We start from the raw sequence: 22,767 nt of genomic DNA, 5'->3' as shown, positions 1-22,767 counted from the left end.
GCTCAGCCGTGGGGTGTGGCGCGCTCTCGCCTGGGTGCAGGTGCTCTGTTAGTGCCCCTGGGAGCCTGAGGGCATCCCCGCCCTCCTGGGAGCCCCAGCGCCTTTCCCTCCCGGGGCTCTCCTGTCCTGGAGACTCTCACCGCCGGCCTTAGCCCTGCTCCTCGAGGGGCCCCTCCCCCTTGGATGCTTTTTTATTTCTTTATTTTTTTCTGTCTTCCCTCCTTGATAGAAGCGTGAACTCTTCTCACTGTAGCATTCCAGCTGTTCTCTCTTTAAATCTCAGGCCGAATTCATAGCTTTTCAGGATGATTTGAAAGTTATCCTCCACTCCTCTCCCAGGCGCCGCCAGCGTCCTCGCCACCCCGCGGGATCCAGCTGCTCCTGGGCTGCGGCCACTGCATCCACTGTGGCGGGAAAGCAGGCCGCTCATTACTATACTTTTGCAGTATATTTTGTACTCATGTTGTGTGATGCCTCTTGTTAGGTTTTCTGTTTGTTTTGTTTTTATTTTTGGTTTTGCTCAACATATCTTTAGCTATTCAGTTTTTTTGTTGTTCCATATGAATTTTAGGATTTTTTCATAGAAATAGAAAAGAAATTGGAATTTTGATAGGGATTGCATCATATCCGTAGATTGCTTTAAGTAATATGTACATTTTAATAATATTAAATTTTCCAATCCATGCACGTATGATATTTTCTCATTTGTGTCTACTTAAATCTTTTCAACAATTTCTTATAGTTTTCAGTAGAACGTCTATAACTTCCTTAGTGAAATTTACTCTTAGATATTTTATTCTTTTTGATACTACTGTAAAGAGATTAGCTTTCTTAATTTCTTATTTAAATAGTTCACTGTTAGTGTATAGAAACACGACAGATTTTTATATGTTTACTTTATATCCTGCAAATTTATTGAATTTACTAGTTCTAAACATTTTTAGTTGGTCTTTGAGTTTTTCTACATATCATATCAAGCCATCTGCAAACAGAATATTTTATTTTTTCCTTTCAGGTTTTGATGACTTTTTTTTCTTGCCTAGCTGGGACTTCCCGTATTATATTCAAAAGAAGTGGTGACTAAAGGCATCCTTCTCTTGTTCCTGATCTCATAGGAAAAGCTCTTAGCTTTTCACCTGTGAGTATGAGTTTAGCTGTGTGTTTCTCATTTATGGCCCTTATAAAACCGAGGTACATTTTTATGTACCTAACTTGTTGAGAGTTTTTATCATGAAGAGGTGTTGGATTTTGTCATGTATTTTTCTTTGCATCTATTGAGATGATTACATGATTTTTATACTTATTTTTGTTAACGTGGTATATTATGCTTATTGAGTTGCATATGCTGATCTCCCTTCATCCCAGGGTAAAACCCATTTGATCATGGTTTCTGACTTTTATTATATGCTGTTGAATTCAGTTTGCTAGTATTTTGTTGAGGATTTTTCTTTTTATGTTCATCAGGGATATTGACCTAGAATTTTCTTATACTGTCCTTTTCTGCCTTTATATGAAGATAATGCTGGCTTTGAAAAATAAGATTGCAATTGTGCCCACTTCCTCAATTTTTTAGAGGAGTTGAGAAGGATTGACATTAATTTTTAGCTTAACATTTGGTAGAGTTCATCCGTAAAATTATTAGGTCTTGGGCTGTTCTTTATGAGAGGGCTCTGAATAGTGATACAATCTCTTTACTCATTATTGGTCAGTTCAGACTTTCTATTTCTTCATTTTTCAGTCTTCATATGTATGTTTGTAGGAATTTATTCATTTCTTCTAAGTTATCCAATTTGTTTTTCATAGTGATCTCATGATCTTTTGCATTTCTGTTGTATCAGTTGTAAAGTCTTCTCTTTCATTTACAATTTTATTCATTTAAGTATCCCATTTTTTTAAGATAGTGTAACATTTGTCAATTTAGCTTATCTTTCAAAAAAAACCAGCTCTTAGTTTCATTGATATTTTCTGTTGTTTTTCTTGCTTTAATTACATTTATATCTGGTATGATTTTTTATTATTTCCTTCCTTTACTAACTTTGGGTTTAGTTTATTATTGCATTTCCTTGAAGTTTCAAGTTAAGTTGTTTATTTAAGATCTTTCTTCTTTCTTAATGTAGGCACTGATCACTATAAATTTTCCTCTTAGGACTGGCTTTTGCTATTTCCCTTATGTTTCCATATGCTGTGATTCCCTTTTCTCAGCATTTTTGAGAATATCTCAAGAAATTCTGTGATTTTTCTTTAGTCCTCTTTGACCAATTGAGTTTTCAGGACATGTTGCCTAATCTCTTTGTATTTGTGAATTTGTTAACTTTCCTCCAGTTATTGATCTGTAGTTTCATATCATTGTGATAAAAAAATATACTTGATATGCTATCAATTTTCATAAATTTGTCAAGACTTGTTTTATAACCTAACATATGATCTATCCTGAAGAATGTCTCTTGTGCACTGGAGAAGGATATGCATTTGGTACTATTGAATGGGATGATCTATATATGTCTCTTAAGTCCGTTTGATATAAAGTGTAGCTCAAGCCCAATGTTTCTTTGTTGATTTTACATCTAGATGATGTATCCATTGATGAAAGAGAGCACTGACATCCGCATCATTCTTGTTTATTTCTCCTTAGATTTTTTTAAATCTCCATAATGTGGATGGTTTCTTCCAAAGTGAAAATAACACTGCTGTTTTACAAATATTTCTGCTTTTTTTTAAAAGATTTACTTTATTTATTCATGACACACACACACACAGAGAGAGAGAGAGAGAGAGAGAGAGAGAGGCAGAGACACAGGCAGAGGGAGAAGCATGCTCCATGCAGGGAGCCTGACATGGGGCTCGATCCCGGGTCTCCCGGGTCTCCAGGATCACACCCTGGGCTGAAGGCAGGTGCTAAACCTCTGAGCCACCTGGGCTGCCCTATTTCTGCTTCTTCAATTAATTTTCTCCCTTCTTTTTCTTTCTTCACTCTCATTCCTTTCCTATCAATTTTCTCTCTTATTTTCTCTTTTCATTAGTTTACTTCAATATGATAATGATCACCATCATGACATGGGGAAAGTAAAGCTTGGAGACACAGAAATAATTGAGAATAAGTAATTGAAAAGAAAGTAGAAAGGGAGGAACAGAAGGATGAAGTGAGGGAGGAAGAAGAATAAAATTATGACAATACCATTTACCTTTAACATTTTTTCTGGTTAAATACTCAAACTTCTTTAGTGATTATTTTTATCAAATAATTATTTGTGAGGATTAACTGATAAGTCAATTGGATACTCTTACAATATTTTCTGAAGTAAAAAAGTGAAAGTGACCAGAGCTGAAAAAAGATTTGTATGCATTCATTGGAATTATTCACTTTCTAACTTATTTTTTTAAAGATTGATTGATTTGAGATAGAGTCAGAAATAGCTAGAAAGCCCACAAGTGGGGAGGAGAAGGAGAAGCAAGGTCCCTATTGAGCAGAGCACCTGACACAGGGATTGATCCCAGAACCCTGGGATCCTGACCTGAGCCTGAGGCAGACGCTTAACCAACTGTAGTCACCCAGGTGTCCCTTCTTTCTAATTTCTTGCGATGAATTACAAAATCATATACCTAGAGTTACAAAAGAGTACTACTTGTTGCTATGTAGCTGTATATATATATATATATGTACATATATGTGTATATATGTACAACATGTGTTCATATGAATAAACATGTAATTGGTGAGATTACATTTGTATGGATACACATATATAGAGAAAGAACATATGTGTATATATATGTGTGCATGTGTTATCTACAAATACAGAAAGGTATATATAGAAAGAGTTAAAGAACATGTTAGAGTAAGAAAGAATAATAACATTATAAAAAGATATCCATAAAATGCAACCACTAGAAATAATATTCCTCATTAACTGTATAATTCAGTAAAATCAGCACTCTTTCCTCCACCTTTTTTTAGTTTCTGGAGAACATTATGTAAGTCAAAATGAGTTCTCCTGCTAGCACTGAGATGACTGTGTGTCTGTGTGCTTGTGTGCCTGTGTGCAGCATCCTGTTAGTTTTTACTTTACATTCTTAATTTTTAACAAATTTTAATTTTCTTCATTTATGTTTACTTTGATATTTATGTTAATAACACATTAATTTTTTGTTTTGTTTTTCAGAACTTGAGAAAAGTAATGGTTAATATTCTGACAACCCTTTAGTACTGCACTATGATGCCTCTCATCACTGGCATTTCTTGCCTTTTCACTTGCGTGCCATCCCTTGGCTTCCCCTTCTCCTGAATGTCTGCTTTCCCTCCCCATTGTTTGGTTTCTGCACTTTTCCCATATTAGGTTTCCTTCGCTTCTGTTTTCCTGTCGTTTCCATCTTTTCCTATATCTCTCTTTTTTTTCATTCTATGCCTTGTCAGTGTGTAAAAATTATGAAGTTGGTGAAATAAAGGAATTTATCCAACAACCACATGGTTTTCGTTCAATTACATTTATTGACAATACTTTACTTAAGTCCCTTATCATGTATTCCAGAGAGGGGTACTCATTACTATACAAATGATACTACCTCCATCTTTAAGAGATGGAAGAGCACTCCAAAGTTACTGAGTTAAATCGTTGATCCCTTTTCCTTTCAAACATCTGTAAATTCTGACGTTATTCACTGTCAAGTGTGAGACTGAGGCTCACTCTTTCATTGCCATTAATCATTAGTCAAGTGTTCTCATGTGTCTAAGTACTTTTAGATAATTTTGCCTGTTTTTTTTTTCTTTCCAGCCATTATAATTACACTTTTTCTTTACATTTTAATTCACCCAGGGATTAATTCTGCAAGCGCCATCCTTTTGAATCTTTGTACAGGAGTTTTTTTTCTCAAGGAAATTTCATTGATATTTCTAAATCTGATTTTTTTTTTTAATGTGAGTGACATGAGAATCTACTATCCAATGTTCCTACCAAATTCTCTAATAAGACCCTAAAATAGTCATAGAGTTTAATATCTCTTCTTACCTATATGTTTTTTCCCATTTTATTTATGTTTTCACAAGGATTAGAATGTAAGATATCACCTGAATTTATATAGCAAAGATGTTATGAGTAATCCTAAAGATACAATTATTGGTGGCTAAGTGTCATTATTGCATGCTTACTTAACACTTTTGGAAAACCTATCTCACGTATATATGTTGTGCTTTATATTCAAAATGGTAGAAGGCCAATGCAAAATGAATAATTTGGCACTGGCTATCCCAGAAGAAGTCCTATGTACCATTTCACTGGGTCTTCTTTCCTTTTTTTTTTTTTTTTTAGGATTTTATTTATTTATTCATGAGAGTTCAAAACTAATGGCCTAACCTTACATTGGGGTAATATATATCTGCCAAACAAAAATACTATCATTCACACATGCATTACTAAAAGAATTTACCTCACAGAAGTGATTTACCTACAAAAATCAAAGAGAGAAAGAAGCAGAGGGAGAAGCAGGCTCCATACTGGGAACCCAATGTGGGATTGGATCCCAGGACTCCAGGATCACGCCCTGGGCTGAAGGCAGGCGCTAAACTGCTGAACCACCCAGGGATCCCTGGGTCAAATTTTCTTAAAATAAGTGCTAAATGTACTTTTTACAGGAGTGAGAATGATAAAGCAAAATTACCTATTGTTGGCGAAAATGCCTTTAGAGCTTAATGTTTCCAGTTCTCAAAAATGTCAGTCAGTTTGCACCAGAAGGAAACCATAGAAGTGTTTCAAGTTTTTCCCTCCTTCCTTCCTAATATTAGTCTTTCTTTTTGCATGAATTGGTTCATCTTCTGTTTTTAGTTAAGTAGGTAAAAAGCAAATTTAATTAACTTATTATTCTGTGTATGTCTTTGTTTTATCTGATTCTTGTACATTTGTCTTCAACTCTCCATCATCATCTTGATCAACTCCAAGATACACATATTTTTCTCGATCTTCCCTCATTGTTTTATCTTTCCAGCTAAAGTTCGCAGTCTTGTTTTATACTTCAACTTCCCTCATTATTACTTCCACATGTTTTTACCCTTTGATTTATGTAGGTAAATCACTTCTGCTAGGTAAATTTTATTAATAATGCATGTGTAAATGACAGTACTTTTGTTTGTCAGATATATATCACCCCAACGTAAGGTTAGGTCATTAGTTTTGAACTGAATTCTCATCACATAATGCTTTATTTTCCTTCCTTTTAAGTTATTTAGTTTAGAAATAGTTAGATTTTCTTTCCACCAATGGATAGAGGTGATAACAACCCTATTTTTCTTATGAGGAAAATTAGACCAGAAGGTATATAATTTAAGAATATCTAAAACTGGGAGATAGAGATAAGGATTTATAGGTGAAGTGAAGATCCAAACAATGCAAGAAAGATGGGAAAAGAGTCAGGCAGAGGAATTAACACCAAAAACAGTAGAGGTTGAAGGATTATGTACACGAGAGAGTTTTTCTCAACACTCACTGTTTTATTTTATTTTATATACACTATGCTCAACTTAAAAATACATGAAGGTATTTCTATAGCACTCAGGATATTTATAGAATTCTTATATTACAATTAACACATATTTTATTTCCCTCAAATCAATTTCAGCATCAGTTTTAGTCCACTTATTTCTCCTTTGCTTATAAGAGATACAGGTGCTAAGCAATTGGTGCTTAGCAATATATGTTAGTTAGAAAGGGGGAGAAAATGGGCTAGAGCAAAGCAATGTCACTCAATTCTTTCAATTTCTTCTGAGTTCAACACTAAAAATTCAGTGTTTACCAAAGCTTGTTTTAAAAGTTCTATATATTGACAATTATAGCACACTTGTTAAACTCATAGAATTAGAAACCATAAGACTTACAGAAAAATCTGTGTCCACACATTACAGCCATTCATTTCTCGATGATTTTAACATCCACAAAAAAGACTTTTCCAGGATTTATAGGTTGATTACTATTTATACAAGTTTTGTTTTCACTTAATGACAACTTGTTTATGTATACTTGCCAAAGTAATTGGCAAAATTAGAAAATTAATTTTAAAAGACCACTACTAGTAAAATATTTTATAAAATTATCTTATTTTATTAAATATATATTTTGGGGGGATCCTGGGTGGCTCAGCGGTTTAGCGCCTGCCTTTGGCCCAGGGCGCGATCCTGGAGACCCAGGATCGAGTCCCACATCGGGCTCCCGGCATGGAGCCTGCTTCTCCTTCCTCCTGTGTCTCTGCCTCTCTCTCTCTATGTCTATCATAAATAAATAAATAAATATTATATATATATATATATATATATATTGGTCCAAACCTTGAATTCCCTAAAAACCTAAAGCCATCTATAAGGACGTAAATGTGGGATAATATTCTAGGTGGTCTGACACTTCAACATTTGCATAGTGCTTAGTTATTTCAGAAAATTCACTCATTTTCCTCCTTTATGAGGATAAGCATGTGCTCTCTTGCAAATTTTTCAGGTTTTTTGTGTGCTTTTTGTTTACTTTTTTCTCATTATGTTCATCCTAAAAATTTACATTTCATTGGCAATTTTCAACTCATCTTACTTTTCCATATTTATTCCCCTTCACATTTACAAAATTTTCTCTATTTTATTTTTCAGGAGCACTTCTGGAAGAAATTGGTAATTATTTTCAGACTCATATTCCTTTGGTGGTCCATTTTATTGCAATGATTGTTGCACTGCATTGGCAGTTTTCCAATCATCTGACTTTTCCATATTTATTCTCTTTCAAATTTACAAAATTTTCTCCATTTTATTTTTCAGGAGCACTTCTGGAAGAAATTGGTAATTATTTTCAGACTCTTATTCCTTTGGTGGTCCATTTTATTGCAATGATTGTTGCACTGCATTGGCAGTTTTCCAATTATCTGACTTTTCCATGTTTATTTGCCTTTACATTTAAAAGTTTTCTCCATTTCTCTTTCAGAAGAACTTCATGGAAAAATTGGTAAATTTTTTCAGACTCACATTCTTTTGGTAATGTATAGAAATGATTTTTTTCTTGGCATTTTCTAATTCTTTAACTCATTACCCACCCCATCTTTGGTCTTTATTTTCTTGAATTTTTAATTATTCTATCCACTTTATTTTTGCTTCCTGAAATTCTCCAATATTAATGTCCCTATTCATTCTCTCTCTCCACCATTTTCCTTTCCTTTCCTTTATTTGCCATATATTCTTCATCTTCTATCTTCCAGATACTTATTATAATTTCATTTTAAGGTTTGTGAGATGCAAAGGACTAGGTTAGGAAGAATGTGCTTGTTTTCAAGCAAGATATATTCTAGAAAACACCATTTCACTTTGATTTTCCCACATGTTCTTTGAATTGGGGTGCCCTGTACAGTGAATATGAAAATATCCTAAATCTGAAAGGATCAGATTCCAAAGTTTCTGAGTTAAGTTTTTTTTCTTCCATTGGCCTTTTAAACACTCTGAACATACTGTATTCATGTATAACCTTGAGACTTGCTATTGAACTCCCCTTGACCATATTATCAAGTGATCAGACCTATATAAATATTTTTACATGACTATAACTGGTTATTTTCTCACTCAACCATACTTATTACTCTTCTTTCACTTGCACTTTTATCTGTTCAATTAGTAATTCAATAAATTGTTTTTGGGGATCTTTATACATACATTTTTAAAAATTATTTATCAGAGAGAGAGGAGAGAGGGGCAGAGGAAGAGCGAGAGAGAGAATCCTCAAGCAGACCCCACACTGAGTGTGGATTCTGATGTGGGGCTCAATCCCAGGACCCTAATATCATGACCTCCAAAATCAAGAACTGGATACTTAATTGACTGAGCTGCCCATGTGCCCCATACAAGCATTTTTCATTCAATTAATCTCATTGATACTATATCTCTGAAGTCTAAGGTTATGTTCTAAGATATTTCTATACCAATTTCAGTATCTCACCACAAGAATTATTTAAATCTTCATGTCCCTACATATCACATGGTATTCAATGAGATTTATTCAATGGAATGGATTTCATGTGATTCCTTAAATAGGGAATGGACATGACTTGGCCATTTTGCAAAAACAATCATTAGCAGATGTAGGGCTTTAATCATATCTCATTTCTAATGTTTAGAAAACATTTCTCATATATATGTGTCTATATGGTTTCTCTCACATAGGAGGAAGGCATAGTATAACTCTGGTGAGAAACAGAATCTTTCTGAGAACCCTGTTCATTTGGCTTCCTGGATTTTGCAACCATGTTATTTAGTTAAGATGATCTTCATTCAGCCATGAGTTAACATATTCAAATAAAATAAGACTGTGAATTAATCAGTGGACAAAAATGTGAATAGAGGCACCCCAAAACATGACCTCACATTATTTATGTGAGCAATATTTCAGTATCCCCTTGTACAGTATTTGTGGGAACTTTATATGATGTAGCTACTGCAATACTGAGATTTGACAAATATATTTAAAGCAGCTAATGGCCACTCTAAAGCTAACAAACTGGATAAATAGGAACCTAAACACTATGAAAAGGAAGAAGAATATTTTTATAAATTAAACAACCAGAACTAAACTCCTAAAATTTTTGTCAATTCATTAAATTAACTCTATTCTCCTATCCTTTATTTACCAGTGAATATCTCTAGAAAGCAGTGATCTCTGCACCCCTGTTGTATGCCTCTGTGAGTGTTCACCTGAAATCTTATAGGGTTAATTTAAAATAAATTTTTCAGCCAATTCAAATTTTCTTTGTGGTTATCTCCCACCATTTTTACATTGATCTTTCCATTTGTACTTTTGTTTTTTCACTATGACTACAAGGAAAAATATTAATTTTTGATATTCCATTACTTTTGATCTCCTTCAAAATGACGGGTTTCTTGGGTGTCTATAACATTTCCTGCATTTTAATCTATATGCCCTCCATTACCACCTTGATGTATACTATTCCTCTGCCAATATGCAGGTGACACATGGCAAAAAGACAAGTGAAAAGATGCTAAACATTAATTATCATCAGGGAAATACAAATCAAAACTATGGTGAGATACCACCTCACACTGTCAGAATGTCTATAATTAACAATACAGGAAATATCAAATTTCACAAGAATGCAGGGAAAAGAGAACTCTCTTATGCTGTTGATGGGAATAAAAACTGTTGCAGACAGTCTAGATGGGTGTTCCTCAAAAAGTTAAAAATAGAACTATGCTGTGACCTAGTAATTACACTAGTAGTTATTTACCCAACGGATACAAAAATACTGATTTTAAGGGGCACATGTATCCCAATGTTTTATAGCACATTATCATCAAGAGCCAAATTATGGAAAAAGCCCAAGCATCCATCAATTGATGAATGAATAAAAAATGTACCTGATTTCACTGATATGTGGAATCTAAGAAAGAAAGCAGATGAACATAAGGAAATGAAAACAAAGAAGAGAGGCAAACCATAAAAGGGACTCTTTTTTTTTTTTTTTTTAATTTATGATAGGCACACAGTGAGAGAGAGAGGCAGAGACATAGGCAGAGGGAGAAGCAGGCTCCATGCACTGGGAACCCGACATGGGATTGGATCCCGGGTCCCCAGGATCGCGCCCTGAGCCAAAGGCAGGCGCCAAACCGCTGCGCCACCCAGGGATCCCCATAAAAGGGACTCCTAAGGGAAAAATGGGGGTTGCTTGAGAGGAGGTCGACATGGCATTGGGCTAAATGGGTGATGGGTTTTAAGTAGTGTATTTGTTGTGATGAGCACTAAGTGTTATATGTAAGTGACGAATCACTAAATTCTATTCCTGAAACTAATATTGGACTATATGTTAATTAGTTGGAATTTAAATAAAAACTTGAAACATTAAAATAAATAATAAAAATAAATAAACAAATATTGGCAGAAGGACTAAATGTCTTAAGAATATTTCAAAGTAACATCTTAATTATGAATTATTTTATGTGGACAAAAGAAATAATTGACCTAGGAGGTTTCTGAAAAAAGCCTAATATAATCATTCTAATTTTAATATTCTCTCTTTATAATGACAATTTAATTATATTGTTGATATTTTGGGAATGGGATTTAGGAAAATATCTTTTTAATGTACATTCTAGGTGTCACGTGACTACCTACAATGTACAGGTTTGGACAGATGGGTGCCTTTACTGTATTTTTTTTCATCACAGTTAAGTACCTTTCCTATATATATATACATACATATACATATTTTCATTTTATCTAAAATAGGTGATATTCCAGTGAAGGAGGAATGATTGATATTGTGAATTCCAGATGAAGATGTGTCCTCCCTGCTCTCATAGTTTATTTACTAATTTAGTTCCTTTTGAAGGAAGGGGTAGAAGGATGTAAAACATTGCCACTGATTGGTGAGATATCGTCTGGAACCTCAAGGTTCCAATTTCAACAAATACGGGTCCACTTGGACCACAGAGTAAATTAGGAAACAAGTTCCAATTTTTGATCTCCTCCTTTCCTGACATTGTGTTTTCATTGGAATAAGCTGTTTTTTCTTCCTTTTATTTTAGAGGAGAATGAAAATAAAACAAATACCAGTAATGTATTCCACTGTGTATCTTGTTGTTTTCTCATATATTTTTGTACCCTTGCCTTTGTCATAATGATCATCTACCTCAATTCAAATGTATACATCATTTTATGATTTGTCTCAGTATCTTACTTTTCCAAATCATCGTCTCTTCCTATCAATATTTCCATTATTGCCTCTTTCATTTGTCTTGTTTCAATCAAGGAGGCATCATCTTTCTGACAAATGAATTCATTAATAAGATGTATGTAAAGCTGAAGTATTTTTAAAGTTCTAATGTGTTAGTTTTATCCAAGAAGGATTCACTTGATTTAGAACCCTCTTCATTGCTTCCTCTTCCTTTCCTACTATGTAATTTAGAAATGATGAGATTTTTCTCACAAGATGGGTATGAGATGACATTATTTTCTTTTTTCTGTGAAGAAAATTGTACTAACAGGCATCTAAATTTAGAAAAGTTACAATGTGGGAGACAGAGATGAGTATTTACAGATGTTTTAGACTATCAAATACAAGGAAGATGGGAAAAGGACTACACAGTGGATATACATGCCAAAGAGATTTCCTCCAAGAATATAAGGCAAGGGCAGCCCCAGTAGCCCAGCGGTTTACCGCCGCCTTCCACCCAGGGTGTGATCCTGGAGACCCAGGATCGAGTCCCACATCAGGCTCCCTGAATGGAGCCTGCTTCTCTCTCTGCCTGTGTCTCTGCCTCTCTCTCTCTCTCTTTCTCTCTCTATCATGAATAAATAAATAAATAAATCTTTAAAAAAAAAAAGAATATAAGACAAAACACCCCAGATACCAAAGCAAACTTGAAAAAAGAAAAGCAAATTTGGAAGCATAATTCTGAGCTTCAAGTTATATTACAAAACTGAACAAAACAGTATGATGCTGGTGCAAAAATAGACACATAGATCAATGGAACAGAATAGAAAGCCCAGAAATGAGCCCACAATTATATGGTCAATTAATCTTTTAAAAACAAAAAAGGATATCCAAAAGAAAAAAGACAGTCTCTTCAACAAATTCTGTTGTAAAAACTGGATGGCAACATGAAGAAGAATGAAACTGGACCACTTTCTTACATCATACGTAAAAATAAATTGAAACTGAAATGGACAAAAGACCTAAATATGAAATAGGAAACCATTAAAATTGGTGAGGGGAACCAAGTCAGCAACCTCTTTGACATCAGCCAAAATTTCTTTCTAAATGTGTATCTGAGGCAATGGAAACAAAAGCAAAAATACTGGGAATTCATCAAAAGAAAGGCATCTGCACATTGAAGGAAACAAACAAACAAAAAGTGAAAAGGAAGAAGATATTTGCAAATGACATATCTGATAGGGGAGTAGTGTCCCAAATGTATAAAGAATTTATATGACTCAACACCAAAAAAATAAATAACTCAATTAAAAAATTTGTCAGAAGACATGAATAGATGAAGAAGACAAACAGATGGCCAACAAACACATGAAAAGATGCTAACATCACTCATCATAAGGGAAATACAAATCAAAACTATAATGGGATCCCACCTCACACCTGTCAAGTGGCTAAAATCTAAGTAACAACAGGTGCTGGCAGAGATGTGGAGAAAGGGGAACCCACACACATTGTTAGTGGGAATGCAAACTGATGCAGGCACTCTACAAAACAGCATAGAGGTCCCTCAAAAAGTTAAAAATAGAGCTATCTTATGATCCAGCAGCTACACCACTAGATATTCACCCAAATAATACAAAAGTATGAATTCTAAGGGATACATGCTCCCTAATTTTTACAACATTATCTACAATAGTCAAACTATGGAAATTGCCATGTGTCCATCAACTGATGAATGGATAAAGAAGATGTGAGATATATACATATATATCAAATGAAATATTACTTAGCTATAAAAAGGAATGAAATCTTGCCATTTGCAATGATGAGGATGTGGTAGAGAGTATTATGCTAAGCAAAGTAAGTCACTCAGAGAAAGATGAATATGATTTCCCCTATGTGGAATTTAAGAAAGAGAACAAATGAACATGGGGGATAAAAAAGCCAGAGAGAGGTGATCAAGAAACAGACTATTAAGCATACATAACAAATTTTTGGTTACCAGAGGGTAACTCAGGGAGATGGGCTAACTAGATGACAAGGATTAAGGAGCGCACTTGTGATGAACAGTTGGTGTTGTTTGGAAGTGCTGAATCACTAAGCATACACCTAAAACTAATATTACACTATATGTTAACTAATTTGAATTTAAATAAACTCTTAAAAAAGAGAATGTAGGACAATTAAAAGTCCTACATACACAAAATCTTGGAATCGTATAAATTATAAAGACTTTCAATTACTGCTTTTTACAAAATGTCAATTTAATAAGTAAGCTAATCTTTTGAAATTTCCACGGAAGTTTCCTAAGGGATGTCAATAAAGCATAGAGCCACATTTTAGGGAAAAAATAAAATGAGTGTTTAAAGCACACTCTTCTAACATTTTGCTTATACAATCAGCATTCATTTTCCTCTATAACTCATCTTAAAAATTTCATTTCCTCCAAATATATGAGTCAGTAATCAACATACATTATATTTTCTGTTTGGTTTTTTTTTAAAGATTTATTTATTTGTTTGTGATAGACATAGGGAGAGAGAGAGAGGCAGAGTCACAGGCAGAGGGAGAGGCAGGCTCCATGCCGGGAGCCCGACGCGGGACTCGATCCCGGGACTCGATCCCGGGACTCCAGGATCGCGCCCTGGGCCAAAGGCAGGCGCTAAACCGCTGAGCCACTCAGGGATCCTCCTTTCTGTTTGTTTTTAAAAGATTTATGTGCTGAGAAATTCTCTGCTTAATTGTAAATTACTGGGAATAGAAAGATTTTAGTTAAAGCTCATAACTTACTACTTTGACCTTCTGAAGTAAATGATAAAATCCAAGAGGATAGATTTTTAAAGCTAACTTGGAAAGTCCTACCAATTGACAGCTAAATTAAAGTTTGTTAAAGGCAAAGAATTAGAAATAATTTGAATTGCAAATTATTATACCCAGTCTCAGTGACATTTTCTAAAAACACCTTTTCAGGGGCATCTGGGTGGCTCAGTTGGTTAAGCGTGGGCCTTCAGCTCGGATCATGATCCCAGAGTTCTGAGACTGAGCCCCACTTCAGGATCTCTGCTCATGAGGGGACCCTGCTTCTCCCTCTCTCTCTCTCCCCTGCCTCCCTCTGTTACTCTGTCTCTTGAATAAATAAATAAAATCTAAAAAAAAAAAAAAAAAACCAACCATTTTAGGATTTATACATAGTTTACCACTAATTATACAAATAATGTTTTCACTCAAAGGCATCTTATTTAGCCTGACAAAAAAAAGAATTTTCAAAATTAATAATCTTATTGAAATAAGCTACTAACAAGATAACATTTCTTAGGAAATTATGTTGTTAAATATATATTTTGGTCTAAACTTGAATTATTTATATACATAAAACTGTCTATAAGACAAATATATTAGATGAAATTCTAGTAATTCCTCTTTCCACATCTTCATCATTCTTCTTTTATTCAGTTAATTGTCGAAAAATTGTTCACACTTTTCTAAGATAAAAATGTACTTAATTGCTAGTTTTTCATGTTCTGTTTCTTGGTTTTGGGTTTGTTTGTTTCTGATTGCATTTATCTTACCAATATGGTGTGCACTGAAAATTTTCAACTCATTTTCATTTTCTTTGTTAGTTTTCCTTGACATTTACTGACATTTACATGAGTTTTTTTCTTTTTGAGAAGGACTTCGGCAGGAGCTTGTTTACTTTCTTCTGGAATTCTTTTTACTGATGTCTTCCCTAAGAATATTTTTTTCTTTGTTTCCTTTCATTCCTTTGATTTATTCTTAGGCTTCTATCTTCCAGATGATTGTCATAATTTCATTATAAGTTTGGTGAGGTGAGGTGATTAGGCTAAGAAGAAGTGGTTTTCTCCATTTAATAGAAAACTGCCCTTTAAATTGAGTTCCCCAACATGTGTTCTGAGACAAAGTGCCCATCATTTTGTATATAATATTACCCCAGTTCTTAATGGATGGGTTCAGACTCCAAAGTTGCCAAGTGTGAGAAGTTCCTCCTTTTGGTGGCCTTTTACACACTTTGCATATTACTGACATCAAGTGAAACCTTGACACACGAGAGTCTCCTTCTCTTGACCATATTTCAAGTGGTCCAAAGTATGTAAGTATTTTTGGATGCTTTGCCTGCTTACTGTCCCTTTCCAGTCATAGTTATTACTCCTCTTTCATTTTTACTTGAATTCATTTAATTATTAATTCAATAAATTGCTCTTCCTTCATCCACTTTTTTCACTCAAAATTCATTGATGACATATCACTAAAGTCTAAGGCTATTTTCTAAGATATTCCTACACTGATCACATAAGAAGAATTATTTAAATCTTCATGTCCTACACTGTATAGTATACAGATTATATTTTGCAAATTGTAGTGAAGTTTTTACATGGAATGTACTTTAGAGATGCCAAACATAATTGATTTTGAAATGAATTTTGTTTGGCCAATATGCAGACACAAACATTTAACTGTGTCTTCCTTAAGATGTTAACATCTATCACATATATGTGTGTTTATGTCTTTTCTCTCAGCCAGGAGGAAGGCTCAATACAAGTTCGGTGAGTAATGCTTATTTCTTGGAAAGCTCTATTCTTCCATCTCTTGGGTCCTTCCTGAAAGTAGCAAAATAGTATGCAAAAACACAACAAAAATGTCTATGGTTGCCAAAGAAGCATCTGTAGCATTAGCTTTCTAAATTTAAAGAGTTTTAGTAAATTCTCTCAGAAGTGCAAACTTCAATTGATTCAGTATTTCTTCCTCCTTTCCTCCATCCTTCATCTTGATTTTAGGCTCTCTCTTTCCTGCTCCTGCTCCCTTGTCTTGCTTCTATATTGCTACTTGGCCTACACATGATCTTTTTTACTATGATATTTGAAAAAAATGAAATATGAAAATAATACAGAATTAAAAGAGGAAGCCCAAGGATTTTAGAATAAATGGGACAAAGGGAGAAATGGAAAAGACAATGAGAAAACAGGGAAGGAAAAAAAGTAAAAAGTTTCCTTCTTTCCCCCCACCCCCAGACTGGAGGAAGGCACAATTATATGCTGGTAAGTGATATGAACTCTGAAACAGAAAATCCTACTATCGAAGATATTTTAAATCAATACCTACTGTGTGCAAAGCAATGTGCTAAAAATCAAAGCAACTCCAAAGCATGCATCCATGATCTCAGTAGATTACTCAATATTTTAGTAGATAACAATGTGTTCAAAATATTAAATTTTAGCAGTTTTGTTATTTTTGAGCATAGGTTGAGCATAGGTAGAGTGGTATTGTCTGCTAAAAATCTGAGAAAACTAAAACAAAAAATAAGTTATTTGATCAGATTTGCCATATTCCCTATTTCATTTCAACATCCTAAATATTTAATTGCTATTTATCCTGAGGGAACATTATATAAAAAGAACATAGGGATGTGTCAGATCTTCAAGTCAAGCACAATTTAGCAAAAGGTAAGTAGATATTCAAGGTTATGGTTTCCTTCGGTTGCTCTTATTCCTAAATTAATCCTAAGGCATTTATACTCATTGTATTCTGGTGAGACAAGCAGCTATGTTTCAGAGGATGAGATCTCATATACATTTGTTCCTTATAGATTGGAGGAAAGAATTGTTCCAGGCTGGTAAGTCTATGATGATGCAGGAGGGATCCTGCTCCTTATGGGCCAGTCTCAGGAAAAGATGGGTAGAGGGGAGTTAGATCTACTAAGGGCAAAAGAAAACCTCACAGAGGGGGAAACCTCTGGCTCAGGCCTACTGAGATCCTTCCCAGAATAACAATAGTCCACTTGTCTGCAGTAAATGTGACCCTGGATGCAGCCACTGCCCATCCTTCCCTCCTCCTGTCTGAAGACAGGAGACAAGTAACCTGGCAAGAAGAACATCAAGATCTACCTAGCTCCACCCAGAGATTCCACTCCTATCCCTGTGTGCTGGGTCAACTGCACATCAGCTCTGGGAGAGCCTACTGGGAAGTTAAGGTCGAGGGTGCACTTTCCTGGGACCTGGGAATTTGTATAGATAATGTAACAAGGAAGGGGAGCATCACAGTGTCTCCACAGAATGGTTTCTGGGCCATCAGGCTCTATAAGGGAGAGTACTGGGCCCTCACCTCCCCAGAAACCTGTCTTACTATAAGAGAAAAGCCCCTTAGTGTGGGGATATTCCTGGATTATGATGCTGGAGATGTATCCTACTATAATATGACAGATGGATCCCACATTTTCTCCTTTACCCAGATAACATTCAGTCGTGCTATAAGACCACTTTTCAGGCTTTGGTCCCCCGACTCAGGTTCCCTAACCATCTGTCCATGGAGGTAATGTTTAATTCATTTATGAGAATTATATGAGAAATATATGAGAAACGATTATTTTTGCCCCAGTGATGACTATAATTCTCTCCCAAGGAGATGCTAATTGATATTTTCCTTCATCTTACTGATCCATTGTTATGATTGTCTGAGACACAGACTGTGATTGCCCCTCATATCAATTCTCCCTTCTTCCAGTTATAGATGTTTTCATACAATTACCTTGACCTATGACATCCCCATATGAACATTAGATTTTTTACCTTCACTTGCTGCATGTGACTAATTGATGGCCAGTGTGTTATAAACTAATTATTCTGTACGATTCCTGGAGTGTATCCTTAAAAGAAAATTGTATTCTTTTCTTCTTTACATTTTCTGCTAACTGGAATGTGTTATGATGAATGGAACTGAAAGAACATTTGTGACTATGTAATATGACATGAAATGCAGAGAAATTAGAATAGACTTGGGTTTTGGGCTTCTTTATGGACCTACTCCATTATGTAACTTCAGAATTCTTTTCTGTGAAAAATAAACTTTTATATCTTTAAGACATTTATATATTGGATATTTGTCATTTGTGATTGAATCTATCCCTGACTGATGCACTCTCCATTTAAATATGGCAGCAGATGACATCCACAACTGAATATTTAGGTGGAACAGGAGATGTGAAGTTCAGTGGTTAATTACTTGGCTACTTACACTCTTGCATTTCCTTACTTTTGCATTCAGTTTCATTAATAATTCCACCTTCTTTGGAGCACCCTTGTGGCTGAGCCAGTTAAATGTCTGACTCTTGATCTCAGCTCAGGTATTGATCTCAGAGTCATGAATTCAAGTCCTGTGTGGGGCTCCACACATGGCATGGAGCCAACTTAAAAAAAAAAATCTACTTTCTTTAAATTTCCAATTCTACTGTCCCTTTATTCTCAGTGTATGACTGTATTTGCTCTTTGAATGAAGAAGAAAGAAGGAAGAAGAAGAAAAGAAGAGGAACATATATATACATATGTTTTTCTTTATTTACAATTTTGGGATCTAGTTTCTTCTAACATACAGAAAAAAAAAATGCAACCAGGACCTAATATATCACTCCGTTCTAGCCACTTGTTTGATTATATTCTCTTTTTTCCCTCTTTTTTCTTTCTTGGTTTCATAATCTCTTCTGATTTGTCTAGTGTATATTTTGTGGAGTCGTGGTTGATATTTTTGTATTTTATTCTCTGATTCATCTATTCTTCTATGGACAAAATGACAGGACAGGAAAACTCACCCCAGAAAAGAGAACAAGAGGCAATACGAACTGCCAGAGACTTAATAAATAGGGATAAAAATAAGATGTTGGAGCTAGAATTCAGAGTAATGATTATAAAGATACTAGCTAGGCTTGAAAAAAGCATAGAAGAGAATCCCTTTCTGGAGAAATAATAGAACTAAAATCGAGTCTGGAGAAATAAAAAAAGGTATTACTGTGTTACAATAAAAAATGGAGGCTCTAACTGCTATAATAAATGAAGCAGAAAAGAGAATCAGTGATAAAAAAATAAAATGATGGAAAATAAAAATACTGAGAAAAAGAGAGATAAATAACTACTGGATCATGAGGGGTGGATTTGACAGATCAGTGATACCATAAAGTGAAACAATATTAGAATTATTGGGGCCCCAGAGGGAGAAGAAAAAGAGAGAGGAGAGAGAGAGAGAAGCAGAAGGTATATTTGAGTAAATTATAGCTGAGCACTTCCCTAAACTGGGGAAGGAAACAGGCATTCAAGTCCAGGAGGCACAGAGAACCCACCTCAAGATCAATAAAAATAGGTCAATACCTTAACATATAATAGGTAAGTTGGAAAATTTCAGGCACAAAAAGAAAATCCTGAAAGCAGCTTGGGACAAGAGATCCTTAACCCATTGAGGTAGAAACATGAGGCAAGCAGCAGACCTATACATAGAGACCTGGCTTGACAGAAAGACCTCACATAATACATTCAGGGGGCTAAATGGGAAAAAATATGCAGCCAAGAATACTTTATCTAGCAAGACTCTCATGCAGAATAGAAGGAGAGATGAAGAGCTGCCTCATCAGGACAAACAAAAATGAAAATTTGTGATCACTAAACCAGCTCTGCAAGAAATATTAAAGGATATCCTTTAAGTAAAGAAAGAGCCCAAAAGTTACATAGACCTGAAAGGAACAGAGACAATATACAGAAACAATGACCTTACTGGCAACACATGGCACTAAATTAATATCTTTCAATAATTACTCTGAATGTAAATGAGCTAAATGCTCCAATTAAAAAACAAAGGGTATCAGATTAGATTTTTAAAAAAAAGAGAGAAAAAAAATAAAAATAATTAAAAAAAAGAGAGAGAGAGACTCATTTTAGACCTAAAAGCACCTCCAGATTGAAAGTGGGGGGATGGAAAACAACTTATCATGCTAATGGATATCAAAAGAAAGCTGAGGTAGCAATCCTTATATCAGACAAAATAGATTTGAAACCGAAGACTGTAATAAGAGATGAAGAAAGTCGCTATATCACAATTAACGGGTCTATCCAACAAGAAGACCTAAGAATTGTAATTATTTATGCTACTAACAAAGAAGTGGCCAATTTTATAAACCAATTAATAACAAAATTAAAGAAACATATTGATAATAATACAATAATAGTAGGTGTTAATATCCCTCAATGGATATAGATCACCTAAGTAGAAGATCAACAAGGAAACAAGGGCTTTGAATGGCACACTGGATCAGATGGACTTCACAGATATATTCAGAACATTCCATCTTAAAGCAACAGAATATTCATTCTTAGTGAGTCACATAAATCATTCTCCAGAACCAAAAGACTGGAATTATTCTCTACATATTTTCAGACCACAATGCTTTGAGACTTGAACTCAAACAGAGGAGGAAATTTGGAAGGAAAACAAATACATGAAGGTTAAACACTACCTATTTGAAGAATGAATGAGTCAACCAGCAAATTAAAGAATTTTTAAAAATTCATGGGAACGAATGAAAATGAAAACACAACTGTTCAAAACTTTTTGGATGCAGCATAAGTGGTCTTAAGAGGGAAGTATAGAGGAATACAAGCCTTTCTCAAGAAACAAAAAAGTCTCAAATACACAACCTAACCTTCCACCTAAAGGAACTAGAGAAAAAACAGCAAATAAAGCCTAAACCCAGTAGGAATAGAGAATTCATAAAGATGAGAGCAGAAGTCAATGAAATAGAAACCAAAAGAACAGAAGAAAAGATAAACAAAACTAGAAGCTGGTTCTTTGAAAGAATTAATAAGATTGATAAACCCTGAGCCAGACTTAATCAAAAGAAAATAGAAAGGACCCAAGTTAATAAAATCATGAAAGAGGAGAGATCATAACCAACACCGAAGAAATATAAACCATTATAAGAACATACTATGAACAACAGTACACCAACAAATTAGGCAATCTGGAAGAAATGGATAAATTCCTAGAAACATATAAATTACCAAAACTGAAACAGGAAGGAATAGAAAACCTGAACAGACCAATAACCAGCAAGGAAATTGAAGCAGTCATCAAAAAATCTCCCAACAAACAAGAATCCAGTACCAGATGGCTTCCCAGGGGAATCCTACCAAACATTTAAACAAGAATTAATACCCAAATTTCTGAAGCTATTTCAAAGAATAGAAATATCCTTGATGGGATGAGCACTGGGTGTTACACTATATGTTGGCAAATCAAACTCTAATAAAAAAATATACAAAAGAAAAAATAAAATAAATAAAATTAAAAATAGAGTACTAACATGGAAAGATTGCTAATATGCTGTATAACGATAAAGGCAATTGACAGTACAATATAAAAAAAGAATAGAAATGAAGGGAAAACTTTCTTTTTTTTAATTTTTATTTATTTATGATAGTCACACAGAGAGAGAGAAAGAGAGGCAGAGACACAGGCAGAGGGAGAAGCAGGCTCCATGCACCGGGAGCCCGATGTGGGACTCAATCGCGGGTCTCCAGGATCGCGCCCTGGGCCAAAGGCAGGAGCTAAACCGCTGTGCCACCCAGGGATCCCCAAGGGAAAACTTTCAAACTCATTGTATAAGGCCAGCATTATCTTGATCCGTAAACCAGACAAAGACTCCACCAAAAGGGAGAATTACAGACTACTATCCCCGATGAACGTGGTTGCAAAAATTCTCGCCAAGATACTAGCCAATAGGATCCAACAGTACATTAAAAGGATTATTCACTACAACGAAGTGGGATTTATTCTTGTGCTGGAAGGGTGGTTCAACATCCACAAATCAACTAATATTATACACTACATTAATAAAAGAAAGGACAAGAATCTCTCAGTAATGCAGATAAAACATTTGACAAAGTACAGCATCCTTTCTTGATTAAAACTTTTCACAGTGTAGGGATAGAGGGAACTTACATTAGTATCATGTGAGATAGGAATCCATCACAGTCCTAGAAGAGAACAAAGGCAGCAATCTCTTTGGCCTTAGGCATAGCAACTTCTTGCTAGACATGTCACCAAAGGCAAGGGAAACAAAGGGAAAAATGAGCTATTGGGACTTCATCAAGATATAAAGCTTCTGCACAGCAAAGGAAAACAGTCGACAAAACCAAAAGACAACTGACAGAATGGGAGGTGATATTTGCAAATGTTTTATCAGATAAAGGGTTAGTATCCAAGATCTATAAAGAACTTATCAAACTCCAAAACCAAAAACTCCAGTCATGAAATGGG

The 22,767-nt window shown here is 34.8% G+C and overlaps 1 protein-coding gene across 1 annotated transcript in view; it reads left to right on the top strand.

The window, feature by feature from the left end:
* The window catches only part of LOC112913734 (butyrophilin subfamily 1 member A1-like), a 54,969-nt gene extending 36,417 nt beyond the window's left edge, over positions 1-18,552 (top strand). The window contains exons 4-10 of the mRNA XM_072748669.1: positions 7,619-7,639; positions 7,784-7,804; positions 7,947-7,967; positions 16,212-16,238; positions 16,704-16,730; positions 17,279-17,305; positions 17,481-18,552. Coding sequence (XP_072604770.1) covers positions 7,619-7,639; positions 7,784-7,804; positions 7,947-7,967; positions 16,212-16,238; positions 16,704-16,730; positions 17,279-17,305; positions 17,481-18,004 — 668 coding nt within the window. The 3' untranslated portion in view covers positions 18,005-18,552. The remainder of the gene's footprint in view (positions 1-7,618; positions 7,640-7,783; positions 7,805-7,946; positions 7,968-16,211; positions 16,239-16,703; positions 16,731-17,278; positions 17,306-17,480) is intronic.
* The last annotated feature ends 4,215 nt before the right edge of the window (positions 18,553-22,767 follow it).

Source organism: Vulpes vulpes, chromosome 1 (genome assembly GCF_048418805.1).
Source record: "Vulpes vulpes isolate BD-2025 chromosome 1, VulVul3, whole genome shotgun sequence".
NCBI lineage: Eukaryota > Metazoa > Chordata > Mammalia > Carnivora > Canidae > Vulpes > Vulpes vulpes.
The sequence above is the reverse complement of the archived record's forward strand: the minus strand, read 5'-3'. Positions and strand labels throughout refer to the sequence as shown.